We start from the raw sequence: 27,168 nt of genomic DNA on the forward strand, positions 1-27,168 counted from the left end.
ACGTGCAGTGCCTATCAGAGGCTTGTACCTTGGCATCAGCACCACAGTGTTAGAGGAGACCCAGGTTGGTGGGACGGAGAGCTTAGTGGTCCCACAGTCCAGGTTGCACAATGGAGACCCCGTCACAAAGTCCCGGTCCTGCTCCTGATTAAGTCAATGGCAAGACTGATCCCTAAATGGCTTGACCAAAGTCAGTGCACAGAACTCTGACACCCAGACCTGTGTCTGAACCCCAATATCACCTTTCCCCTCACACAGCACACCTTTTTGCTGGAAGTTTTTCTACCGCCTCTTTTCCCAGCATGATGTACTTTTGAAATTGATTGAAAAATCCTTAACACAAGAATCCAACCAATACAGAACAGAAAGCCAAATAAGTGCCCCCAGAGGTTAGTGCTCTGCACTAGGGATGGTCGGGAATTTTTTTTCCCATTCCATGAATATTTTTTTGAAGCATTCAACATTTTTCCTATCACAAATGAGGACGAAAAGTCAAAATCTGACAACTACAACCCCCAAAATGGTTTTTTTCATTTGGGGGTCAGTGGAAACATTTTGTCATATTTCATTTTGATTTCACCTTTTTCTGTTTGTTTAATCTTTTTTTTTTTCAGTCTCTGTAGCTTACATTTCTAAACAAAAAAAATTTTTTGAACCAGAAACCTGGATGTTTTAATTTTGAAAATGTCAAAATGAAACATTTTGATGATTTGGAAACCTTTGGTCTGAACATTTTTCAAGTCAGGAGAGTCACTGAACCTGCCCCTGTTTCACGAACCATTTTGGTTTTGATGACTTGGAGTTTTCAACCAAGAAAAAAAAATTAATGGAAAATGTCCCAACCAGCTCTACTCTGCACTATGAAATGAGAGATCTCTGTCCACATCTCAGCTCTGATTTCTGGACAGCTGAACCAGCAAGAGGCTGAGGAGAGGGTGTCTCAAGGTTGCTTTCTAGTGACCCTTCTGATTGACCCAAAGAATGGCACTGATGAGCTCAAACTACAGTCACGCCCACTGGCTGCAGGAAGGTCTCCACGAGATAGGGCAAAAGGATTTAAACCCAGGATGGAGAGGAAATCGGAGGATACTGTGTATGAAACTTATGTTGAGGAGGAATTATTATGTCTGGTCATTATATTAACATTTTACCATGAGCAACTTCCTCATGAACACATTTAGAAAGCCATAATTCATGTCCAGATTGGATTCTCCTCATCCTCATTACAAAGCAAAGACTCTTACAAGAAAATCCCCATGAACATTCTCTGTGTTTCTCAGCAGAGAGAAATACTGCAGGGATTTTAGCTTTCAGTGACATACTTAGACTCTCTGTGCCTGAGTGTCCACATCTATACAGTAGGGATAATGACCTTACCCAGCGTGCACAAAGGGCTTTGAGATCCTGAAAAGAAAGGCACTTCTTATAAGCATAGCTACTATTTGATTTATAGTCAACTTCTACTTCAGTCAGTTTCACCTTCTGGCTCTCACATGCCTAGCACAATGCTGCACTGTTGGGGTTGCAAAAATTTCAAGAGCATGTTTACCTCTAAACCTCCCTCCCTTCCCATATTTTCAAGTTCTTAATTAGAATTTTCAAAAATTCATGAACACATTTCTACTGATCTTGTTGTCACACAAACTAAATTATATCCGCAAGTCAACCACGTACTGTCCCTTTAGAATGTTCTTAAAAGTCAAATAAAATATTTCAATGGAAATGGAAACTTATTCCAGCTATTCAGGGCTACAACCACAAATGTTGGCCTCCCATTCGTTCGAATGGTTAGCAGGAAGGCGGTGGACATCCTTCTCCCTTTGAGGTGGATTCATGCAAAGTTATAGCTTAACATCCCACCTTAGAGCTCTCTCCACAGACTGGGAGAACATGCAAAACTGTCAGGGGCTTCAGATGGAAGCGGAACGTCGCCATCCACTGGTTCATTATAGTGGCATTAGCAAAAGCTAATTTTCAGGTGAGCTGATTACGATTGATTCTTACTGTAAAAATGCCTTAGGCTTGATAATTACATTTTAAGAAAAGTGATTCAGTTTAAATAAATGGGTAATGGTTTTAGATATAGCTCTATAAGTAAAAACGAGAGATCGTGTGCTTACACGTTTGTAGTCGTAAACACAGTCTTGGAACATGTGCATGTGCTCTCTCTCTCTGATACACACACACACGCACGCACACATAGAGCTCCTTTTATTTGGCCATTTGCCGAACACCCAGAAACCTGCCTGAACAGCTGCTTTGCCCAATGAAAAATGGGAAGTGACATGCAGAGTGGAATGGTGCTGGGAGCGAAGTCAGATTCATTTTGGGCCAGTCATTCTTAATTTGCTCGAGACTTACATTTTATTACCACAAAGACCATTCCTGCCAGTAACAAAGCAAGAAAAGACTTTTTATATAACATTAATTACCACTGTAAAAGAACATGGCAGGGAATTGGCCGATTGTCTTTCCAGCACCTGCCTGAAGGTGGCAGCAGTAACATTTCCTACAGTTCCGTGATCAGTATCTTAATCCTGGTGTAAAGGATGGAGGCAATGAGCCAGGTAACAAGGACACTAATGGATGGGGGTCAGGGACCCCTTGGACCTTAAAAAAATTCTCTCAAGGGTCACATTTTTTAAAAGAAAACAATATATTTTCAAAAATACCCTCCAATCCTGGCCTGTAGTACTGCCCACCCCTCCCACCCCTTGGTATTCCAGAACTAGGTCCCCACCCAGCTCTGAGGTGCACCTCAATCCTCACTGAAGCACCACCTACAGTTCCATTCCTGCACACCCCAGACACCTTTCCTCCAATGCATCTCCACCCTGACCCACAGCACTGCCTGCTGATCCAGCCCTGGGCTCCCCACACACAGCTCAGTCAATGCCCTTCACTCCTGACCTGCCACAACCATAGAATCATAGAATCATAGAATGGAAGGGACCTCAGGAGGTCATCTAGTCCAACCCCCTGCTCAAAGCAGGACCAAACCCCTGCTATTCCAATCTCAGAGACCACTGAGTGCATCGACCACGCCTACGTGGTGGCTTAGCAAGCTGGGGGAAATGCCCACTAGGAAGTAGGATGAACCCACTATGCTGTCTTTGTCCTAAAGTAGGATTTAAATCCAGGTCTCCACAAGTGGGGACCTGACAGTGGATTAAGCCACTGAGCCTTCTTCTAGCTGTTTAAAGTCCTATTTCACAGTGATCTCACTTGGCTCAAAATGTCAGCACACCCTTCAACAAAGTCCCTGTCAACTTCTAGGGAGTGACTGAATCCAGGTCCTCTGCAGCATGACCAGCAGAGAGTGCTAACCACAGAGCCAGCTTCTACTTCAAGCCATGCACATATTTACAATAGAATTACAAATCAGAAGTTAGCAGAGGTGATGTTTGGCTTTAATGTTACATTCAAACCATGCTCCTGCCGCTCGGTTGTAATGAAACTCCTCCGGCATTGCTGCCTCTGCCATCCACATTCATCCATCACATCGACTCTGAGCATGAGCTACGGTCCCCAGCGCTGCAAGGGAAATGCAGTCCTGACTGCCACCCTGCTCGCTTTCACTCTGCCAGAACACGTCAACGGGAAAGATGCTGTTGCTCTTGAGTTAAAATGCAGGGAGGAGTTGGCTGGAGTAGGGAAACGTGGCGGGAAGGGGAGGGAGGAGTGTTAAAAAGCAATATCCAGGGTGAGAAACAAGCAGTGAAATAAACGTTAGTGGAAGACCCTGTAATGGGGCAGGTCAGAGCGGAGTCTTCATAATATGTAAGTGTCATTGTGATTACATCAGTATTTATTAGATGTATTTTAGTGCCGCCTTCAGTCAGAGACTGGAGCCCCGTTGGGGTAGGCATTGCACAAACACAGTAAAAAGGCCTGACCCTGAGAGCTCACAGGTTAGGAAATTAACCTGGACCTCTGCCCCCACCAAGTCACCGGAGCTTCACATGGAACAACATAAGTTTGTGACAAGGGGCAAGGTAGGTTCGTGAGAAGATGCAGCAGAGTGATGAGAGAGACAAGGGGCAGGATTATGGCAAAACAAGCCAATTTTTACATAATATTGTGAACTTAGACAAGGCATTTCACCCCTATATGCACCAGTTCCCCAAAGATATGTTCATATATTTCATAATAAAATATACAAATAACTGTTTTAATCATGAATAACAGTATTTACCAGGAAACACACATTCCTGATAATAGTAACAATAATGATCTTTCTAATGATCCATAAACACTCATCTTCCAAGCACAGCTAACCACGCAACTAATTAAAATCTGCATGTGATGTCCCTGTGAGGCGCATACGTATAATTATCCCCATTTTACAGAGGGGGAAATTTGGGCACGGTGAGGTCCAAGGTCACAGGAGCCAGTGGCAGAGCTAAGGAGTTCCTTGTTCCCAGATGCTACACTGAACCCACAAGATCACGCCACCTTTTATTTGTGGCAGGCAGGGTGAGGGGAGAGGTGTTTCTAGTGGAAGGAGAACATCATTGTCTGCTGTGAAATCAGCAGAATTTAAACCTATTAAATCCATTTATTAAAGTTTAATTAGCATGAAATTAAATTCAACCCTTATTCAAAGAGCCCTAAATCATCAGTATTGGGCATTTTTACATGAGGCTAATTGAAAAGTCCCTTGGAGCAATGCCCACCTATTCCCCTTGCACCACTCAGCATTTGCCTCTCAGCAATTGCAACAGGGACCCAGGGGTTCAGCTAACTTGATTTGCACACACACACTGCCCAGTTCCTTGCCTCCTGTCTCTGCAACATACCCATCATCTGCTGGGACTGACTCACTATTGCACAGCCAGGGTAATCCTTCTGACTACAGCGGCAGTACATCAGGGATGAACTAGGCCAACTGGGATCACCAGTGGAGCAGGAGAGAGAAAGAGAAAACTCTAATGCATGCTAAAGAAAGGCTAGAGAAAGAAAAACTTGGCAGGTACCTCACTGAGGGTCAGCCCTGAACGTTCCGACACATGTCCACCTAGGGTGACCAGATGTCCCGATTTTATAGGGACAGTCCCGATATTTGGGGATTTTTCATATATAGGCACCTATTACCCCCCATCCTCATCCCGATTTTTCACATTTGCTGTCTGGTCACCCTATGTCCACCACTGGCCATAAGAGAAGCTATTGGTGCATTTTGCCAAGACTTGTGCTAATTGAGTGGTGACCTGGTTTTCTGAGACACTTACCTCTTTGATCCTCTGCAGGAGAGGCAGCAGCCAGTCTTTATTCACCTCACAGTGACTGTCTAGGAAGGTCAGGACTCCTGCCTGTGCCATGTCTGCCCCTCGGATTCGGGACCGGATCAAACCTGTTCAGATACACGCAAGCTCAGGTGCAGCGCAGATTGCATGCGTCTCTGTGAAGGGGCTTAGTGGACTCCCCAAAAGCACATTCTACACACACAGAACCCTTGAGCCCCGACCCATCCTCCATCCCACATGTGCATACCTGGGGTTTGGTGTGAACAAGCCACCTCCCTCATTGTCCAAGGTCATTAAAGTAAATTAAGGGGCCATTTAGATTACTGTTTTATGGCATTTACACCAATTCTTAATTCATGCAATTATTTCTGCTGCCACTTTCCTGGGGAAAAAACAAGACTTAAAATGCTTCAGTAACCCCCACAGATACAATAATCTAATGCAAATTTAATTCAGCTTGGAATGTGTCTGTAACAGCAGTGACAAAGGAGAGGGGAATTTGAAGAAATATTTTATCACACCACCACCAACAACAACCCCCATCCATCCTCCGCCACACAGAGTGAGTGGGTCTCCTTAGTAAGTCTGTGGTTTCGGTCTGTACGTTCACTGGATCCACCAGTGACGGTCCCACTTATGTCCATGGAAGCCAGGTGTAGGGATGGAGGACTGTCCATAACCGTAGTGTCAATCCATATTAGGTCTCTCTCTCTAATCCCTAAAATTCATCTTGACTTCCCACTGCTGGGTCCATCTACTGACCCACTGATGTCTTGCCCTCTGTGGCATCAAAGGTCATCGGCTTAGGATGCTCAGCAGAAACGTATCTTTTATCAAGGAGGGGGACATCTCAAGTGCTGGTCCCAAGGAGCAACAAGCCTGCTGTGTCCATTATAATTCACTTACTCCCACCTGGCTGTTGGCAGACGTAGGAGGTGGATATTTGTGTATGTGAGAAAGAGACAGGTAAATACAGTGGGTATGTCTAGCTGTGATACTACAGTTCATGGGGAACTACTCAGAAACGCAGATTTAGGGTTGGATTGTTTGGTTAATTTTTGATCTCTAAAGATGAACACGAAGTCCTCCTTCCACCAGTTACATCTCTCCACTGTCTCTGTGTATGTGATATCTACCAGTCAAATGGCTCCTCCCCGCTCATTCCTCCAGCACACTGCCCATTTGCCAATTACCAGCAGCATTAACTAAATGGAGGGACCCTCCACAAACGGAAGGACCTGCACCTTGACCAAGGATAGCTGAGAGCACTAAATGGGGACACAAGAATGGAGGCGGTGCTGGAATAGCACCGTCGGTGGTAGTGGTGGTGGGATGAAAGGAGACAACAAGGAACTGAGGGATGCTGGGAAATAGAAGATCACAAAGGCAAGAAGCAGCATTGCAGGGACAGGCAGAAGGAGTCCATTGATAATTATGTTACAAGAACCTGGAGGAAAGGGACTGCGACATACCCCAAGAGTCAGAGCAAGAGCAAGAGACAGACAGAAGGCCAAACCCTGGAACCTGGGGCAACCTGAGTGACTATGCGGTTTACTAGGGATATCCTTGTGGACTGGAGAATGGAGGATCCCCCAAGACTGCACTCTACAACTTCTATGGCAGCTCCAGGCTCTGTCATCTAGCTAGGGGCAGGGCCGACTCCAGACCCCAGCGCGCCAAGCAGGCATGTGGGGCAGCATTGTGCTGGCAGGGCGGCATTTGGCTCCGGCGGACCTTCCACAGTCATGCCTGCGGGAGGTCCACCGGAGCCCCGGGACGAGCGGACCTGCCGCAAGCATGACTGCGGAGGGTCCCCTCTTCCCGCGGCTCCGCTTGAGCTCCCGCAGGCATGACTGCGGCGGGTGCGCTGCTCCCGCGGCTCGGACGGAGCTCCCACAGGCATGCCTGTGGATGTTCCACTGGAGCCGCGGGACCACGGGACCGTCCGCAGGCACTTCTGCCCCGGCCGCGGGACCGGGGAAGGGCAGCGTGAGCGGCGCGGCGCGCCGCCCTGCTTGGGGCGGCGGAATTTCTAGAGCCGCCCCTGGCTAGGGGCCTACCATCTCCATCACACCCTTGCTCCAGCTGCCTACAGGCAGCGTGCAAAGAGCCTCGATGGAGTATAACTCTGTGGTGTACAAGTGGATGTGACCTGTCTGGGCTGGGTTCCCAAATCATGACTCCCTACATACCAGCATCTGCAGCAGAACCCATTTCCACTGGGTCAGGACACTCTGATGCCATGGAGGAGCATATCTGTATGTGGAGTGCATGTGGTGGGGTGTCACAGTTTGGCTGGGAGAAAGCCAGACAGAAATCCAGATACAGATATAGAGAGAGGGCCAGATTGTGACTCACTTAGACCAGTGTCAATGCAGAGAAATTCTCTAAAATCAAAGGGGCCACTCAAGATTCACCCCAGTCTAACATAGCAAATCCAGCCAAGCAGGAGAATACTCAGATAAACCCCCTCTACTCCCCATCCTCCCTATCTCCCCACTCCACAAAATCCCTATAGCTCATCCCTTTGGCTTGCCACTAAAAACATTCTTTGATTTACTTTTATTTTATTTTTATTTTTTAATACTGTAAAGCGGCATTAGAAAATAGCCATTTAGATGCTGGGGCTGGATGGCAAAGTGTACCCGGAGGTCGCCAGCAATAGCCCCCCAAGGCATACGTTCATCCTCCTTACAGAGCTTCTTAATCTTTAAAATATAATTAATTTACATTTTTTTTTAAATTCCCATGGAGGCAGCAGGAGCTGATCTCGTCTGTTTCATTAGAACAAACAGCTTTAAAAAGAAGTCCCCGGGCTTTGTTTTGCCTGTTCTAATTTTCTGGCTAATAAGCTGCAGCTGAGCCTCATTGGCTATCTTAATAGGTCCAATCTCTTTGAGTGGGGGGGAATCCATTTCGATTCCTGGCCCTTCTGAACATCTCTTTTTATTAGTGCTCTCACCCCTGGGAGCCAAGAGTCACTGATATTTGCAGAAGTCCGGCAGAGCTCCCTGTGACCACATCACCCCAACACAGTCACTCCTGCCAACTCAACTGGGTATCCAGCTCTCTCCCCACCTCCAGGAACTTCCTTCTCTCTCGCCACCCACCTGTGTCCTCACCAACAGGATCTTACCTTCTCGTTGCCTGTTGCGCAAGCATTTCACCTTGGGTAACTTGCCCAGTAAACGGCAGTCATCAGCTTTGGAAACACAAACAGAGGCACAGAACACATCAGTGTTGAAGCTATAACTTTCACCAGGCGTGGGCCTCACAAGGTAATTAAGAGGGCAGGAACGATTATTTTTTTCATGGGTGGCACCTCAGATAGAAACTGGGCTCGATTTTGATCACACATCTGAGTAAATCACGAGTGACTCTGCTGAAGTAAATGGGCCAGCTACCTAGTTGGTGTAAATCAGTCCATTTATTTCAATGGAGTTAGATGGATTTACAAGGGCTGAGGATATGGTCCAATAGAATTACAATGTAAAATCAGTGCACGAGGAGAATCAGGGCTTAGGTTGGATTCTGACCTCATTTACACTAGTGTAAATCTAGATAACCAGCCACATGAGTAAACCTGAAGAAGAGTTTTGTGTAACTCAAAAGCTTGTCTCTTTCACCAACAGAAATTGGTCTGATAAAAGATATTACCTCACCCCCATTGTCTCTGTTCCCTCATGAGGCAAGAAAACCCTTGGGTGGCCTAAAGGGCATGGCGAAGGTGAAAGGAAGGGATAAATGGAGCACTACTGTACTCTGGCAATCCCAGCTGTAGAATGGCTCCTTGGGGCCTGTTGCAGCTGGGTGCAATGTAGAGCAGCCCTGAGGTTGCTCTAAGTTAGGCAGGCACCAAAGTGACCTCTGATACCTAAAGGACTTAGGGGAGTGCAAAGGTGACTGACAGCCACCTTTGCTTCCTCTCTCCGTCTTGTCCCATGTGGAGCTCTGATGCAGATGAAGATCTAGCCCAACAACTTTCTGCTTTTAGGAAGGTAAGTGCCTTATATTTTTTAGCCAAATAACTGTCATTTGTTTATTCTATCCCTCAAACATCACACCTATTCTCATCTCTTCCAGCAGACTGAAAAGCTCCAGGCCTGGTTCGTACCTCAGTCACAATAGTTTCACATCAGTGTAACTCCATTGATTTCAGTGTAGTTGCTCTTGATATAGAATCTGATCCAAAACTCACTGAATTCAACAGGAGTCTTTCCAGTGACTTCAGTGGGCTTTGGATCAGGCTCTTATGGCAGCGTGAGATCAGAATCAGACTCTTTGTGCTTAATATGCACTTCAACCAGCCCTATTTATAGCCTTTGAGTGTTGGCAAGTAGAGAGTAAATTGCTTGGAAAATGGGTATAAGTGTATTTTACATCCTCCTTTTAGTTGCTTTTCTGCTACACCTTGCAGCCCCTTGGTGTGCAAGTTAAAGTGATGCAATGAGCATTCATTGTACCAATTAAACCTGTTCTCTTATTCACTTCACTCTACAGCCATGATTCTCCACTCAGTCACACCAGTGTAACACCACTGGGCCTGATCCTCAGCTGGGGTCAATCAGAGTAATTCCACTGAAGTCAATGGAGCTATGCCCATTTACACCAGCTGAGATCTGGCCCACATCCTTCAACAGAGTGGCCCTGTGTAAAATGGGTGTAATGGAGGGAGAATCAGGTCCCATGTGTAATTTACAGCAATTTCATGACACAGCTGTAGCTGGCTCACTATGCTACAAATGGTCACTAAATAGATCTGAATCTCTCTCCCTTACACCAGTGAAAATCAGGAGTTATTCCTTTGAAGTGAGATTCTCCTCTCAGGTACAATGGTGCAAATCCAGAATAGCTCCACTTAAATCAAAAGGTGTCCTGGACTTACAGCAGTGTAACTGAGAATTAGATCCAGCACAGACCACCACAAGTGTAAAACTGGTGTGGGATCAGAATCAGGCCTGCTGTGAACAAAAATTATTTTTTGGTTTCAATTAAAACAGATCGTCTCTTTTGGAATTTGAAATTCTCATGCAGCATTTGCAACCCCACCCTTTGTAGAAAGGGAAGTGTGAACTGTGGTTCAAAATCTTTTTTTAAAAATAAAATGTCCTTCCTAACAACACCTTAGATTATTAAAACTGGTAGACTCTCACACAGCTGTATTGATTTTGTACTTACATACTTTTCGCGCATGGAAAATGAAAACAGACCAGTCAGTTTTACTTCTGATTTTAGACAGTGACTTTCAGAGTCTCATGCACCAGTATCGTGTGGCAACATATGGGCTGCAAACTGAAGCTGGATGGGAATTTTTCGATGAAAGGTTTGGGGGTTGGAAAATGCTGATTCTTCAAAACCAAAATGTTTCAGGGGAAAGGGTCACTTATGATGAATTTCCTGTTTCAAAATTTAAAAAAAAACAAAACATTTTGAAATTGTTCACACGTCCTACTTGGAATTGTTTTTTGAAAGCTCAAAAATTTTCACAGGCTGGAAAAATGAATTTCCCATTCTGTTTTACTGCAAACTCTGCATGGCAAAGTTTATTTGTTTAAATTAGAGCTTTTTAAAGCCAAAGACAACTTGCGGATGTGGCTCTACTGGCCATTGGGTTTTCTCAGAGCTTCCTAGTACACAGTCTAAATTTTAGCCAGATTTTCAACCAATGCCCTGTAGTGAATGGAAACCAGAAAGTGAAACTGACTATAAACAGAAAATGAAGCTGACCAGCCTCGTTGTACTGTCTATCCTGAGTTAAAGCATAAAAATTAAACAGACAGCATAAACAGGCAAATGAGATATACAAAGTTCTTCCAGCTTAAAGAATCTGTCTCTAGATCCATGCCCACCCCCATACCCTCGAATCCCAAGCTCAAAGCAGAGAGGGCTATATGGGAAAGATAATACAGCTCCCACGTACTGCCATCACCCAACATAGGGCTGTGTACTCCCCATCCCTTTGCTTATTCTGTCATCCCAACCCAGCACAGCACCCTTGTGTGCAGTCTGTCTCCTGGTGGTTAAGATATGGAGAGTCACTTACGGTCATCGCTGAAGTCATCCACCAATATGATTTCATGGACCAGGTGCACAGGGGTGCGGTTTAAAACACTGAGGAATGAAAAGAGAAAGTCCATGATAGTACCTGAGCAGCTAAACAAGTTAGGAGATGGGGAAAGGTGGGAGCTGACCTTTGACAAGAACCAAAAAATAGGCCAGGTTTCCAGTAGGTAGATAATGGACGTCCCCGTGAAGCAATGTACAGGAAATCAGTCCCCACGGATTAGATACCTGAAGTCACATCTACTTATTCTAAAGAGCGCAGAGTTCCTATTCCCCTCTCTGGCCCAGCCATGCAAAGCCTGGAAGCGATTTGCCATTAACCTCAACAGGAACAAGGGACATGTATGTTTAATAACATGCATATTGCAAGCTAAGTTTCACATGGGGCTGTACAACCCTCTTAAAATCCCTTCCCCTCCCCTGGAACTAATGTTAGGTTACTGGCAATGGGACCAACACAAAGCAAAATTACCTGTCAAAAACCCATCTTTTCAAACCTCACAGGCATGGGAGGAAAAGTCCTCTTTTTACTGTGAGCTGACTGTGTTTCAAAAGCTGCAGAGAGGATAACAGCGGGTTTGTTTAATAAAAGAAAAGAAGCTGGAGGTGATAGTTTAAACTCCCCTCCAGGAGTATAGTTACTGTGAAATGGGGATGAAAGCTACAATCTATTCTTAATTATACCATCTACATGTTCTGTCATTAGAAATGCAGGGCCTAGTTCTCGCCTCGCTTACAGTAGTATAAATCAGTGAAGTCAATGGAATTATACTAGTGTAAAAACCTGCCCATAGGAAAGGAGTCAGGCTTGACTTTTTGAAGGGGCACTGGCAATGATGGATTGATTGTTCGTATAGAACAGGGATAAGCCAATTATTTTTTGTCAAGGTTCAAATTTCTTGGTCAAGGTATAGTTCAAGTTCAGACTCTAGAGAAAATAATAACAAAAAAACCCAATCATAATACGTAAATAAAACGATTTTGGGGTCCGTTGGATATTGAAGGTAGGTTACAGTCCGTAATACACAGGCTTTCCCTTTAAGCCTGGGACCAGTCTCCTCAGTTCAGGTCTTTGTCTTTCCAGCATTCTTGTTGCTTCCAGAGTAGGTCGGGGAGGAGAAAGGTAAAAGCACGATGCCACTGTCCCTTATTTTATACTCTTTGTCCATGTCCCTGGAAAGACGCTAGCCCAGGCATGCCTGGAGTGCCTTGCTGAGGCACAGGGCTGAGCAATCCCCATTGTGTGGTGCTTCTCTTACTGAATTGTAAATCCCTTGGTTTACAACTCCCCTGTGGATTAATGGTCATTCAATCCTTTGGATCACCTCCTTTGTTGTCAGTGGAGAACTAGCAATGGACGATTCCCAAACCTATAACATATTTCAGTAACAACCATGCAGCAAAATCCCATAACTTCATACACACTAATGATATGTATATTTTAATGTATGTTTCCTATGATATCTTATATGGCATGCTTTGTATGAAATACATCATAGTTACATGACGGGGTGAATGTAGGATCCAGGGTGCTGCTTTGAGGTACAGAGTGCCACAGTAGGCTTGGCAGAATTTACTTTTTTTATTTTAAGGGGATAAAATGGATGTTTATTTGTAAACATCTTTTTAGATTATCAGTTTAAATTTTCAGTTATGCAAAATTATGCGTTTTAAGCATTTTTTATTTGCACCTATTTAAATTTTCACAGTTGTGGGAAATTATTGGAGGGCTTAGACAATAATTATTAAACAACTGTAGATATTGAGATTCAAAAAGTTCAGGCTTTATAACCATTAAAACACAAATTGTCAACATCACATGTCAACATATGCAAAGTAAATATCCTTAAATCAAAGTGTAATAAGTTGTCAAGCAGCGTTTTCTTCCTTTGCCTGTTTATAGATTTAAATTATCGATGGAAATATTTTTTTCTGTCGGTCTGTTGTGTATGATGAAATTGACAATGAGATAAAAATCAGGCCCACTGTATTCATTACAATCTCCCTCTCACACACCACTCCTTTATTTCACACTTCCTATAATTTCTTTACTCTCTGTCCCTTTCTACACTGCTCCCATCTTGTCTGTTCATTACACTTTGCCTCTCTTTCTCTGAACCCTTTGCTGCAGTCTCTCCTACCTGGTAGCTGTTCAAGCTGAACGTTCGAACCCACAGTGTTCAGGTGGGTTCAGAATAAGTTCACCCTCTCCTAGGGGGCACAACATTGTATGAGGAAGTGATGCCTTACCCACCTTGTCCTTTACAGAGGGTCTGATACTGCGGGGTGCTGAGTACCTTCAACTCTCATTGAGATCAATGGGAGCTGTGGGTACTCAACCCTGCACAGGATCAGGCCTTTGAACAGGGCCGCCCGGAGGGGGGGGGGCAAGTGGGGCAATTTGCCCCAGGCCCCGTGCCCCGCAGGGGCCCCCACAAGAATATAGTATTCTATAGTATTGCAACTTTTTTTTTATGGAAGGGGCCCCTGAAAATGCTTTGCCCCAGGCCCCCTCAATCCTCTGGGCGGCCCTGCCTTTGAATTGCACACAGTGAGCTAAATTCTGCCATCACTGACACTAACTCCACTGAAAGCACCACGGGTATAAAACCAGAGTAACTCCACTGGTTTCAAGGGAGCTAGTCTGGATTTATACCAGTGAATGTGAGAGCGGAGCTGGTCTCAATCCTTGTAGGGCCAGGTGTAAATCAGTGTAGGACGCCAGTTTGCACAAGCTAAGGACTGAGCCTGTAAATGCGACATTTGAGTGACACTGAAGCCTTGATCGCAGCCCTGGTGCACAATAAGGTTATCTGGGGAATATTCCCACCCACTCTGTGGCACTAGCTCCTCCAGGGATTGCAAAGGTGGGAGCTGCACTCATGCGGACAAGGCCCCCAGGGCTGCTGGCCTTTTTAACCCCAGGGGGTTAGACAACACAGCGTTTCAAATGCCAGCCACCAACACAGCCACAGAGCATTAACAAAAGTGTCTGGCCACCCCTCCTCCCTCCAGAGTTTGCATGCAGGCATTTCCACGTGCTGTTCCTGCCTGTCAAGTATCGTTTTTTTTTAAATTATTATTAATAGGTTTGTCATAAAAATACTAAGAAAGCCAAATGCAGGAGCTGAGTTCAGCAAATTACTGCAGCTGAGCGTCAGTACAGAGAGACAGGAGAGCAATAGCACACTCGGTGGAATAGTTAACGGGCGCTGATCACCTGGAAACCAGACTTCGGGGAACCAGCAGGAAAAGAAGAACTGTAAAAGAGTCAGCAAAATAAAGAAATAGACAACTGAGCATGGGGGAGGAGAGAGGAAAATAGTGCAGCATAGGGCTGCCTAACCTGGTAGGAGGGAAACATGCGTGGGGCTAGTTCTGCTTTGACTTATACCAGCAAAACGTGGGAGTCACTTGACTGAAGTCAAAGGAAGGAGTTGTATTCTCAGATCTGCCCCTTACTACCACTCCACCTGGGAACTGGCTGCAAGCCACCAGCAGAAAATTCCCCACCGTCGCTAGAGGGAAGATGGCCCAGTGGTTAGAGCTCTAGCCGGTGACCTGGGTTCAAGTCCCTTCTTTGCCACAGACTCCTGGTGTGATCTTTCACAAATCACTTGACCTCTCTGTGCCTCAGATCCCCCTGCGTTAAAATGGGGACATCGCACTGCCCTACCTCATGGGGGTGTTGTGAGGATCAATACATTAAAGACTGAGAAGTGCTCAGATGCTACGGTAACTAGTAGTAGCCTTAAGCCTGGTGTGCTCTCCCTTCTACGAGTAGGGAGCACATTGTGGGCAGCAGGGGCTAGGGAGGGGCGGCACGCCGCATGAGTCTAGCTAGCCTCCATTGGAGTAGGATCCATTAAGGGCCCTGCATCAGTGCTAAAAATTAAAAGCAGCCTGGAAGCTGCTCTAAGTTAGGGAGACAGAACAGGGGAGAATCAGGCCCAATGGAGTTACACTGAAGTAAAACTGGAGGACAGCAGAAGAAAGTTAGGCCTGAATCCCTGGTCACTGACACCAGTTTTCCCCCAGCGTAACTCTGTGGACATCAAGGGAATTACCTTTATCCTGAGGGAAGTGGGAGCAGATTCCAAGGTACCAAACCGAGGGGAAATAAAGAGAGACTAGGGACCAGATTGTGTCCTGCTCTGGTGCTGGGGGAGGAAACAGACACGGGCAAGAAGCACCCCCACCACAGGCTGGCCTATGCAAGAGCGCACTGCGATAGCATCTAACATGCCCTTGCGCCGTCTGTGAAACAAATGACTCAGAAAGGGGAGAGGGGAGGGGAGGCCATGAGCCCATCCCCATCCCCTCCACACCAGCCCATGGAGAGAGGCCAGCACCTTGGAGAACATAATCAGTCTATGCCATGTTAATGGGTGATGATGATCAATGTAACCTCTGTCCCCAACCTGCACCTCCATGTGCACCAATCAGCCCTGGCAGTGGCATAGCCAGGTTCTAACATCAGGGGGAGCGAACATATACAAAAAGGCACCACCCGACATAGCAAATTACTAATTACATACTTTTACATTTGTTATACATATTTATTTTTACTTAAAATAAAAACACAAGAATGATCCAGCCACGGAAGGGTTTGCACAGCCAGCATTTCACAGGAGAACTTTAGATTATACTTAGATATACTTTAGATTCTAGAAAGTAAATCACAGAATACAGTAGTTTGTAATTGTCACTCCTCGCCCCCAGAGCAGAGTGGCGGCTCAGCTGCGGCAGAGTCATTCCCCGGGCTGCCGCTGCTCGTGGAGAAAAGACACCACTGAAGAGAGACCACGAGAAAAAAAATCCCCCTTTCTCCCCCTTTTCCTTCCTTCTCCACCTCCTCCGTCGGCACCAGCTGGGCTTCAGAGTCACCAGGAGCTCTGCCCACCAGATTGTGGCTTTTGTGCTGTTCTGTCGAGGTCTCCTTGGATGTCCTGATGTGAGAAAACTGAAAGCTTGGAAGCCGTGTTAACTTCCAAGTGACAGGTGCCTACTGTAGTGCTGCATGCTTGGTTTCCAGCCAATGGTTTCCTTATTTCTTGGTGGCATATTAATTATTATTAATAACAAGTCCAGTAGAGCCTAGAAGCCTCATGTGAAGTCAGGCCTGCTGTGCTAGTAGCTGTACATATAGAGTACAAAGAGTTTACAGAGGGTGGATGAAAGGAAGTATCCCCATAATTTGGGGTATGTTTACACTGGAAAAGGGAGGTGTAATTTCCAGCTTGTGTAGACATACCTGTGCTAGCGCTGATCAAGCTAGTGTGCTAAAAATAGAAACAGAGCCACAGTGGTGCAAGGGGCTAGCCATCTTGAGTTGTGATGCCACCTGAAACCCTTGATAAGCACTCAGGTGACTAGCCTCTCCTGGTGCTCATGCCATTACACTTCTATTTTTAGCACTGTAGTTTGATCTGAGCTAGCACCAGTATGTCTCGTCCAGCTGGGCATGATGCCTCCAGCTCCAATGTAGACATACCTACAGATGGAGAACAGAGGCACAGTCAGACTAAGTGACTTGTTCAAAGTCACCCAGGGAGTCACTGGCAGACCTGGGAATTGAATGCATGTCTCCTGCTTCCATACAGTTGGATTGTCACTTCACCTGTAGGTCTCAGGACAGTAATAGGCTGATTAGGCCTCAGCTGGAGTATTGTGTCCAGTTCTGGGCACCACATTTCAGGAAAGATGTGGACAAATGGGAGAAAGTCCAGAGAACAGCAACAAAAATGATTCAAGATCTATAAAACAGGACCTATGAAGGAAGATTGAAAAAATTGGGTTTGTTTAGTCTGGAAAAGAGAAGACTGAGAGGGGACATGATAACATTTTTCAAGTACATAAAAGGTTGTTACAAGGAGGAGAGAGAAAAAATGTTCTTCTTAACCTCTGAGGATAGGACAAGAAGCAATGGGCTTACATTGCAGCAAGTGAGGTTTAGGTTGGATATTAGGAAAAACTTTGTAACTGTCAGGGTGGTTAAGCACTGGAATAAATTGCCTAGGGAGGTTGTGGAATCACTGTCACTGGAGATTTTTAATAAAGATTAGACAAACACCTGTCAGGGACGGTCTAGATAATACTTAGTCCTGCCACGAGTGTAGAGGACTGGACTAGAAAACTTCCTGAGGTCCCTTCCAGTTCTATGATTCTACTGCTGTAAATGTCCTGTGTCCCATGAGCATGAGCCATTAAAGAGCTGCATGTTAATGTAGTGCATTGTGATGGTGTCACATAATCACTGTGCCCCAGGACATGCAATAGTGTCCTGCAGTGAGGCATCATCACAACTAAAGATGCAAACAATGCAACACAGTATCATGGTGCCCTAGCTATCATGCCAGCAGGATACCAGTACTTGCCATTGATGCACTTCATGTGTTGTGCTTTATAGAATACATACGTACAGACAGAGAGACCATTCATCCCAGCCTGAAATGCAGCTGCTTCTGGGGTGGAACTTGGCAGCCAATTTGCACCACAATGGTGTGACAGAGGCGACAAAGTGAAAAAATGTCTCCTCCTGTCACAACTGCAGGGGCAAGATGGGTCAGCAGGATGCAGTCGCCCACGCTGGCCAGGACAGGAGGGTTAAGCAGTGAGGAAATGGACGCTTTAGTGATCACACGTGGTCAGGACGTTGGTTTTAAGCTTCCTCTAAGAGATGGCGGCACAGTGTCCCCTGAGCGTCATGCTTCGGCGCTGGTTCAATACTGACTCTGAGGGAAGGTCTCGGCCTCCTGCAACACCAGCCCAGGAGCGAGAGCTCACCTAGGACGGCTCAGGAGGTGTTTGCCTTCCCTGCCGTGCGGCCGCCTCGCTCTGCATGGCGTTGCTGGGGGCCAACGGGGCTGCTGCTCCTCAGCCCCCGTTAGCCCCGTCGCGCTGGGGGGCTGCACTGCCGCCCCTTCCCCTCCCGGCAGAGCCCACCCCTGCCTGGGCGGCGTGCGCCAAGCGGGGCTCGGCTTAGCAAGCCGGACAGCTGTGGACGGGAGTGAGCCTCCTCCTCCTCATCACCGGAGAGCCAGGCAACCAGCTGCTGCTGCCTGCAGCCCCAGAGCGAGTGAGCGAGCCGGGCTGGGGATGCAGGAGAGCAGCGCGGAGCCAAGAGCAAGCCAGCGGCCGCACGCAAAACCCAACTCCAGACTCCAAGTCCGGAGCCCAGTGCTGGCTGCGTGGAAAGGTGCCGCTTTTGGAGAATGTGCAGCCGCTCCCCTTGCTCCCCACTAGCTACGTTACTGAGTCCTGGAAGATATTATGGAACAGTTCCCCCAAGTACTGCCTCCTACACCAGCTAACCCTAAGACAATGACAAGCAGCAAGCAAATCAAATCAAATTGATTATTACACTGAACATAGGTAGCATAACCAAAAGCCATGGGATGCTCTCAGGACTGGTGATGTTTTCATGCCCAGTTGTTTTGGGAGGAGATTGTACCAGACCATGGAACGCTACAGGATTATTACATCACACACGCCATACAGGTATGGGCACCACAGATGGAAACAGTAACGTTAGAGGGAGTTTTTCAACAAAACTTTTTTTTTTCTGGAAAATACCAATTGGTCAAGGCCAAAGCTTGTCACTGGAAAAGGTCAGTATAGACAAATTTCCCCAACTTGGAGAAAAAAAAAAAAGCCACCAAGAAATTTTCAGGTCTCCTTGACATTTTTTTAAATGAAAAAAATCCCATTTTCCAACTTTCCATTTAACTTTCCAGCTAATTTTAATTTTTTGTTTAAGAAAAAAAGTTAAATAAAAAAAGGTCAAAATCAAAACAAAATGTTTCAAAATTATCGAAACAAAAAACATTTTGATTGGCCTGAAGTTTTTTTCTTCACGTTTTCACAAACATTTTTGAGACTTCGACATTTTTCCCTGATTTGGAATGGGAAATTTCTTCCAAATCTCCAAAAATGTCCACAGGCAAGGAAATACTTTCCCTGCTTAGCTTTAGCTTGACCACCATGAATGCAATCTGAAGAACCATGAGTGTCAGGCTTCCAAAAAAAGCACCCGACCCTTAAGCCAGCATTAAAATGATCAGGATTTCACCACCCGTTTGGCAGTGATTTGCTCTGTGTATTTTTTGAATGGGTGGGTGGTGGCAGTTGCACTGAGTCATACATGAACATGATACATGCCCCGAATGACACTGCTTGCTACACTCAGAGCAGATCACATTAAACTATGAAGATTTTATGTATATATTTTCAGCCATCATTGAAATGCAGCAGCTGTTCTGCGACAGCATCACTATGCATCTGTTCAGGACAGTGGAGGAAGAAAACATTATCCCACTGAAAGCACCTGGGGAACTTTAGAGAAGCACTATGCAGGCTGGCCAGAACGAATCTACTCTTGCCAAATGTGCCCTAATATCACCTTATTTTTTACCTCTTTATGAAAGACAGCACTTTCCAGCAGCACCGCATTCCCCTTGCACCCATCCACAGCACAGTAACTCACAGAACAGGGCGCCCCCACTGAATTACCCACATCACTTCCTACAACACCTGGCCCTATCCCTGGAAGTTTCCCATCCAAGTCCCAAAACTGCTTAGCTAAAGACCTACATCACTGCCGAGGTGCTACAGGCCTGATTCTCCATTCGCCTGCACAAGTGTACCAGTAAATCAGGAGAAATTCCTGAAAGTCAGCAGAGCTACACTGGTCTAAACCCACTGTGTGTGATGAATCAGAATCATATGCCTACAGGCCCTAAACGTTACCGCTTTGGAGTTCTTGGCTGCACTGCTAAAAACCTGCCCAGTAACAACCATCTGCCACTGGTATAAAGAGTTGTGCAACAAAGGCTGAATGTAATAGAAGAGTAAGTTACTTCCCCAAGAGGCCAAGAGAAAATGCATTCACTTCCCAGCAAGGCCCAATTCACTATTCCTGACAGACATTTGCAACCTGAGTTGTATTAATCGGACAATAAGTTACCGAGACCACTGAAAACACAGCTGATTATACACTCCCCCAGTGTGACAGTTTGCAGGAACGACTGGAAACAGAAACACTGAACACGTTAGCTTTTCGGTGTTACAGGGATTTCATCAGATACTCTATAAGGCACTCTTAAAAACTGAATGCCAGCTTTTCTATTACCCAGATCTTCACTCGGCTTGCTTGCTTTTTTTTGGTTCTTTTTCTTTTTGCTTTTTACACGTAAAAGCACTTGGTGATTTGCCTCTCTTTGAAGTACCTCTTCTTTATAGACACTTTTCTTTCTGAAATCAAATACAGGCAAATATATTGCAATGAAAAAAATCAAGACAAATCAAAGTATTTTGGGTCAAATCCCAAGGTCTTTACTCATTCCTACCACACAAAAACACCCATTGCTATCAAAGGGAATGATCTCAGGATTTATCCTAGTGAATTTACCCAGTCAGTTATCGAATAAGGGCTAGATTATTTTCTGTTACTTTGAATTAACACCAATGTAGCTTCCTTGACTTCTTTGGGTTTAATCAAGATTATGCTGGTGTAACCAAGCAGAATTTGACCCTATCTTTTCATCGTAGGTTCCATCTTTCTTTGTCACTTGCATTTTCCAGGGATTCTCTTCATTATGCCCATGACAGAGTAAGTCAGGGGTCGGCAACCTTTCAGAAGTGGTGTGCCGAGTTTTCATTTATTCACTCTGATTTAAGGTTTCGCATGCCAGTAATATATTTTAACGTTTTTAGAAAGTCTCTTTCTAGAAGTCTATAATATATAACTAAACTATTGTTGTATGTAAAGTAAATAAGGTCTTGAAAATGTTTAAGAAACTTCATTTAAAATTAAATTAAAATGCTGAGTCCCCCGGACTGGTGGCCAGGACCTGGGCAGTGAGAGTGCCACTGAAAATCAGCTCGTGTGCCGCCTTCGGCATGCGTGCCATAGGTTGCCTACCCTTGGAGTAAGTGTTTGTAGAATTAGGTCTGAAATGCCACCTGTATATAATTATCAGTGCAAAATTAACACTGAGGCAGGCAAAATGTGGATGCAGACAAGAGAGGCCAGTATTTGCAGACCTGAGCCTACATCTTTTGCTGGTGTGTACTTTTGTCACCCCTTAATATTTGCTGGTTCATAAAAATGACTCCGGACTTTGATTTGTTTGTATTTACGAACCCTTAATTCTCTCCATGGCAACATAATGGGGCCTGTGGGAAAAAACCCAACAACATCATAAAGCGCCGGAGAGGCTGGAGGTCATGGTTATTGAAATCAGACAGAGCAAGAAAGGAGACACAGTGCCCGTTAAAATAAACTGCTCCAACAATCCAAACTGACTAATTATGTAGGAGATGGAGAGAGACATTACACCAAGAATAACCATAATGAGCTTTGATTACACTGCAGCTTCCGCATTTTATTCTCTTCAATACCCACCAGCTTTTTGTAATTCAAGAGTTCTCTTATGTTAACATCAAAAGGTAAAAGTGCATGCAGAGCTGTATATTTACTCACTGTGAGAGACGATTAGCAAATTTATAAAAATGGGCAAGGTTTGGGGGAGGGAGAAGAGAGAGGAAAAAAATAGTCAGCACGAAGTGCTAATTATATAGTTTCAGTATAACACCTGGCTTGTTTTAATTAGAGCCATTTGAGCTATGGCACAGCCTCTATATAGGACCGACATACTGCCTGGGGATTGGACGCATGGCTTCACCACTCAGTTTTCTCAGCAACTGTAGGCTACACACCAGATTACATGGAGAGTGGAGGTTGCAGGGCGTTAACAACCCAGAGAGGGCCTGCTTCTACTTGTGGGTATTGGAAAATTAAAGACATGACAGTCTACCCACTAATTAATTACCTAAATATTTGATCTGGGATGTGCAGTGCTCATATCAACATTTTTGCCCAAGGGTGTTTTTTGGGTTGTCAATAAGAGGTAAATAATTAAGCCTCCTGATTCCAACTCTGAAGATTCAGATTGCAGATTTAAAGAATAAATAACGACCTCACAGTGGAGTAAAACTGCACATCTCCCAACACAAGGAGTCTATGTTTGGAAAGCATTCTTAACAGCATACCGCATCAGAGGTTAAAGGCTAAGGTGGAGCAGTTGTAAAATCATTGAAAATCTGGCTCTGGAAATGAAAAAAAGAGAGCAAGATGGAACCTCAGCATTTAAATACAAGAGAAGGAGCTGTGCTATGCAATGAGAAGAGACAGAGTCTAAGCCAGATGTTAGCAGTAGGAGGGATTAGATCCTCAGAAAAAGGTAAGATCCCACGTACCACGATTGGGACCTATGTTACAGCATCATTAAAACTCTGCTCAGACTGACGCTATACATGGGACTGAGCCCTGTCCTGATTTGGTTACATCCTTGGATGTTAACAGAGTGATAGAGTTCAGGGCCAAACCATTAGCTGGTGTAAGCGTATCTCCATTGAAGTCAGTGGAACCGCATCAGTTTACACCACTTGTTTAAGATCATTTGGCTCACTCTTGGTCCAGCATGGTTAGCTGTCTCTCATTCAGGTCCTTCCACAGAAGTATGAGGTGCTGGTTTCCCTTGTCATCTTAGATGCCCCTCTCTTAATAGCCCAGTAAACCTCTTTTATCTCTCTTACAGTTTGTTGACTCTGCTTAAAGAAGCAGCAAGTCTTCCCAAGGGTGCAGTCTCCATCCCCTGTTGATAGATGAGTCATTACCTCTTCCCCTTGTTGGCTTGATGGCTTTGTTTACCTTTTATGTAAATACCTCTGCCTGATGACCAGGTTGGTTAGACAAGCACACACATGATCCTTCCTGACCCAGACATGTTGATTCCCCAGTCACCTTGTGAGCTTTGATGGTTTTGTTTACCACATGTGTAAATTGCAATTCCATAGTCACTGGTCACCCTGCTTCATCTGTATTCGAGACCTGGGGAGACCTTTTTTCTACTTTGTTCAAATACAGACTTTAAAACATAATAGCAGAAGATATCTGTAATTCCACAGGCAGCCTTGTCACATATGTTCCACAATCATATAATTGACCAGAGTGTTATTAGTTTTCAAATGATACCTCACAAGGCATATGTTGTACAACTATCATTGCAGTAGTGTGTAGGGCATGGATAGTGGGGTGCTTAGGGTCACAGTCTCCCAGAACTGCTGGCTGGAACAGTGTCCATCAGCAGCTCCCCCAATGCAGACCTGTGAGTTAAAGGCATTACATGAATAAAATAACATTTTCAACAATGTTAGTTTGGACAAATTAAGACTACCCAAAGGAATAGCAGCAAAGAGTCCTGTGGCACCTTATAGACTAACAGACGTATTGGAGCATGAGCTTTTGTGGGTGAATACCCACTGCGTCGGATGCTCATAGTGGAAATTTCCAGAGGCAGGTATATATATGCAAGCAAGAAGCAGGCTGGAGATAACAAGGTTAGTTCAATCAGGGAGGATGAGGCCCTCTTCTAGCAGTTGAGGTGTGAACACCAAGGGAGGAGAAACTGGTTTTGTAGTTGGCAAGCCATTCACAGTCTTTGTTTAATCCTGAGCTGATGGGGTCAAATCTGCAGATGAACTGAAGCTCAGCAGTTTCTCTTTGAAGTCTGGTCCTGAAGTTTTTTTGCTGCAGAATGGCTGCCTTTAAATCTGCTATTGTGTGTCAAGGGAGGTTGAAGTGTTCTCCTACAGGTTTTTGTATATTGCCATTCCTAATATCTGATTTGTGTCCATTTATCCTTTTACATAGGGACTGTCCAGTTTGGCCGATGTACATAACAGAGGGGCATTGCTGGCACATGATGGCGTATATTACTTTGGTGGACGTGCAGGTGAATAAACCGGTGATGGTGTGGCTGATCTGGTTAGGTCCTGTGATGGTGTCACTGGTGTAGATATGTGGGCAGAGTTGGCATCGAGGTTTGTTGCATGGATTGGTTCCTGAGTTAGTGTTACTATGGTGCGGGGTGCAGTTACTGATGAGAATATGCTTCAGGTAGGCGAGTTGTCTGTGGCCGAGGACTGGCCTGCCACCCAAGGCCTGTGAAAGTGCGGGATCATTGTCCAGGATGGGTTGTAGATCCCTGATGATGCGTTGGAGGGGTTTTAGCTGAGGACTATATGTGATGGCCAGTGGAGTTCTATTGGTTTATTTCCTGGGCTTGTTTTGCAGTAGGAGGCTTCAAGACTTAAGCTGATCACTTAAGTGATCACCTGTGGAGGTCAGGAAGAAAATTTCCCTAGTGATAAAATGCCACATAAAAGACACTGAGATGGTTACAGGCAGTGCTGAAATTTGTCCTGCAACACTGACAAGAATGAGACTGAGCGGGATTCCTCAGCAATGGGTGGACAGCCCATCCATTGGCTGGAGAATGCAGCCCAATTAAGAGCATGCTCTGGGGAGGTTAGAACAGGACACAGCAGGGAGGTGGATGCAGAGATAATACTCCAGCATGCCACTCCTTTCCTTCCTCACTTCAGGCTCTGGAGTAGCCTGCTGCATCCTTGCTTCTTTTTTTGCTGCCCAGTTTGGCATCTGCCTTGCCTGCAGCTCTGAGGACAGTAACTCCCCAGCGAGCTTGGGCGCTTTGCCTACAGTATCATACATTGCAGCAATTCCTCACCTGGCAGGCTGCCAGTCACTGGCACTTCACAATTCCTGTCCTACTGAGTTCTTACAAGAGTTTGGCTGATTCTAAAACTTCCCAGACTGCCCCAGCTATCTTTGGGATGAGACATAAACCAGAGGTCCTGATCACCTGGGTTCATTAAAGATGACATGTGACCCATTTTACAGGCATAGGCCCATCAACCCTGCTGTTCCGGTCAGATTCCAGTCTGGGGAATTCCACTGTCTCTCCTAAAATCCCCCTCATTGTTTCAGGTGGATGCAGGATTTATCTTCAATTTTTTGTTTTGCAAGGTGAGCAACCATTGACTTTGGTGGATGCTTCTCAGGATCAAGCCCATAAAGCACAGAATGCTCCACCCCAGAGTTGGCTGCACTTCAGTGGGAGATGCAGGAAGTATTCCCACATGCACTTGCAAAGCACCTCTGGGTCCTTCTGGATAGACAGGGTTACATGATGGTAAGATGTTACCAGTAATCACTGTTAAGAGACTTTATGGTCGACCCAGGCCTTGTCGAGTCCAGCTCCTTCACTTCAGCATTGCTCTTTACCCTCCAATAACTGCTGCGTCACTGTGGAGCTCCTTCAGCTCTCCCTAGGGAGGAGCAGGGCAGCAGGGGCAGGAAAATGACATGGAGTTTTCTTTTTTAATTCAAGTTTGTAGGAGGCAGAGGGAGAGATCAGAAAGAAAAGATTGTGGGAAAGGAAATAAAGGATGGCAAGTAGGGCAGACAGCTGCAAAGGGGTTCCAATTTCTTTTCCACTCTCTCTGTTTTCAGGTATTCATATGGCTCCATCACCATAGTCTGTGAATGTCTCACAATCTTTAATGTATTTATCCTCCTCACAAATGCCCTGTGAGGTAGGGCAGTGCTATGTTACACCTGGGGAACTGAGGTGCAGAGAGTAAGTGACTTGCCCAAGGTCACATAGAAAACATGTGGCAGAGCCAGGAAATGAACCCAGGTCTCCTCATGCCTAGTGAAATATACCCTTAATGACGATGCCATCTTTCTTCCCATCTGCGCCTTTTTTCTCCCTTCCCATCCTCCTCCTTTTTTTTGTTTTTGTTTTTTTGCTTTGGCCCTAAGAACCTACCTAGTCCCTAAAATGTTCACATATAGTAATGCTGATAAAATAATTCCCAGAGAATCATGGATTCAATGATTTTTTCCTTTTTTTTCCCTGTTGGCAAATGGTGTGGGAACAGACCATGAGTTTCCTGAACCTAGTAATTATTCAACATGAACTTCTAATTTTTGTCAGTGACTAATTCTCGGGATGCAGATTGTTCACAAATGGTGCACTGCAGATGTTCAAAGTGTGACATCCACATGGTGTGTCACACTGAGTAGCGACGGAAGTCACACAACACTCATGCCACTGAGGATTGAGCAGGATGTGCAGATTTTACAATCCAATTCAAAGTTTGCTCACAGAGAATATTAAGTATTCAAGCTAAAACCCCACTTTAGATGAGGATTCAAACTAGTAGGGATCTCAGATGTCCATGGAAAAGGCCTCAAACAGGGTCAAATTGACACTTACTTTTGAATTCAAAAGATTATTAACGGTAAATTTCTCCCACTGTTTGCTCATCTTCAGTACATACATGCAACATGCTCCAATTGGTTGATGTGTCCCGCTCCTGTGAATTTTACAAGACGCAATTTCTCTTTCCCATTCTTGTTCCTCGTGCTTATGATGATGATTCCCATTGATTTGTTATGAAGACTCTTGGAAGTGGTCATTCTTATTTCACTGCCAGGCAGCCAAACTCAGGGCCAAAGCCGCACCACTATGACCCCTAGCCAGGCACAAAATATTATTAATTATTATTTATATTACTACAGCACCTTGGAACCATAGTTAAAGACCAGGATCCCATTGTGCTAGGCACTGTGCGGTGCTCAGGAATAACTTTGCAGGGAAGAAGAAATCCATGGTAGAGAGACGATAAACAGTGAAACAAAGAGGCAGTGTTACCTAGTGATTAGAGTTCTCTCCCTGACTGCCATTCATTCTCTTTGTGACCCGGGACAAGTCAAACAACCTCTTTCTGCCCCACTTTATCCCCATTTATAAAAGGAGGATGGATAGTGCGTACTAATTTCACAGTGCTAGTGAGAGGCTTAATTCAAAAAGATAGTGGATGGAGCACTCAACTGGGACTCAAGACATCTGGGTTCTCTATTCCAGGCTCTACCACTGACCTGCTGGATGACCTGGGGCAAGTCAGGTCACCACTCTGTGCCTCAGTC

General features: G+C 45.2%; 1 protein-coding gene across 2 annotated transcripts in view; it reads right to left on the reverse strand.

The window, feature by feature from the left end:
• GALNT14 (polypeptide N-acetylgalactosaminyltransferase 14) overlaps positions 1-27,168 on the reverse strand; it is a 194,661-nt gene that overhangs the window by 40,395 nt on the left and 127,098 nt on the right. For both annotated transcript variants that reach the window (XM_045011282.1, XM_045011283.1), the window contains exons 4-6: positions 11,290-11,357; positions 8,383-8,448; positions 5,232-5,353 (exon numbers count right to left, since the gene is read on the reverse strand). In XM_045011282.1, coding sequence (XP_044867217.1) covers positions 5,232-5,353; positions 8,383-8,448; positions 11,290-11,357 — 256 coding nt within the window. The remainder of the gene's footprint in view (positions 1-5,231; positions 5,354-8,382; positions 8,449-11,289; positions 11,358-27,168) is intronic.

Source organism: Mauremys mutica, chromosome 3, assembly GCF_020497125.1.
Source record: "Mauremys mutica isolate MM-2020 ecotype Southern chromosome 3, ASM2049712v1, whole genome shotgun sequence".
NCBI classification, from domain to species: Eukaryota; Metazoa; Chordata; order Testudines; family Geoemydidae; genus Mauremys; species Mauremys mutica.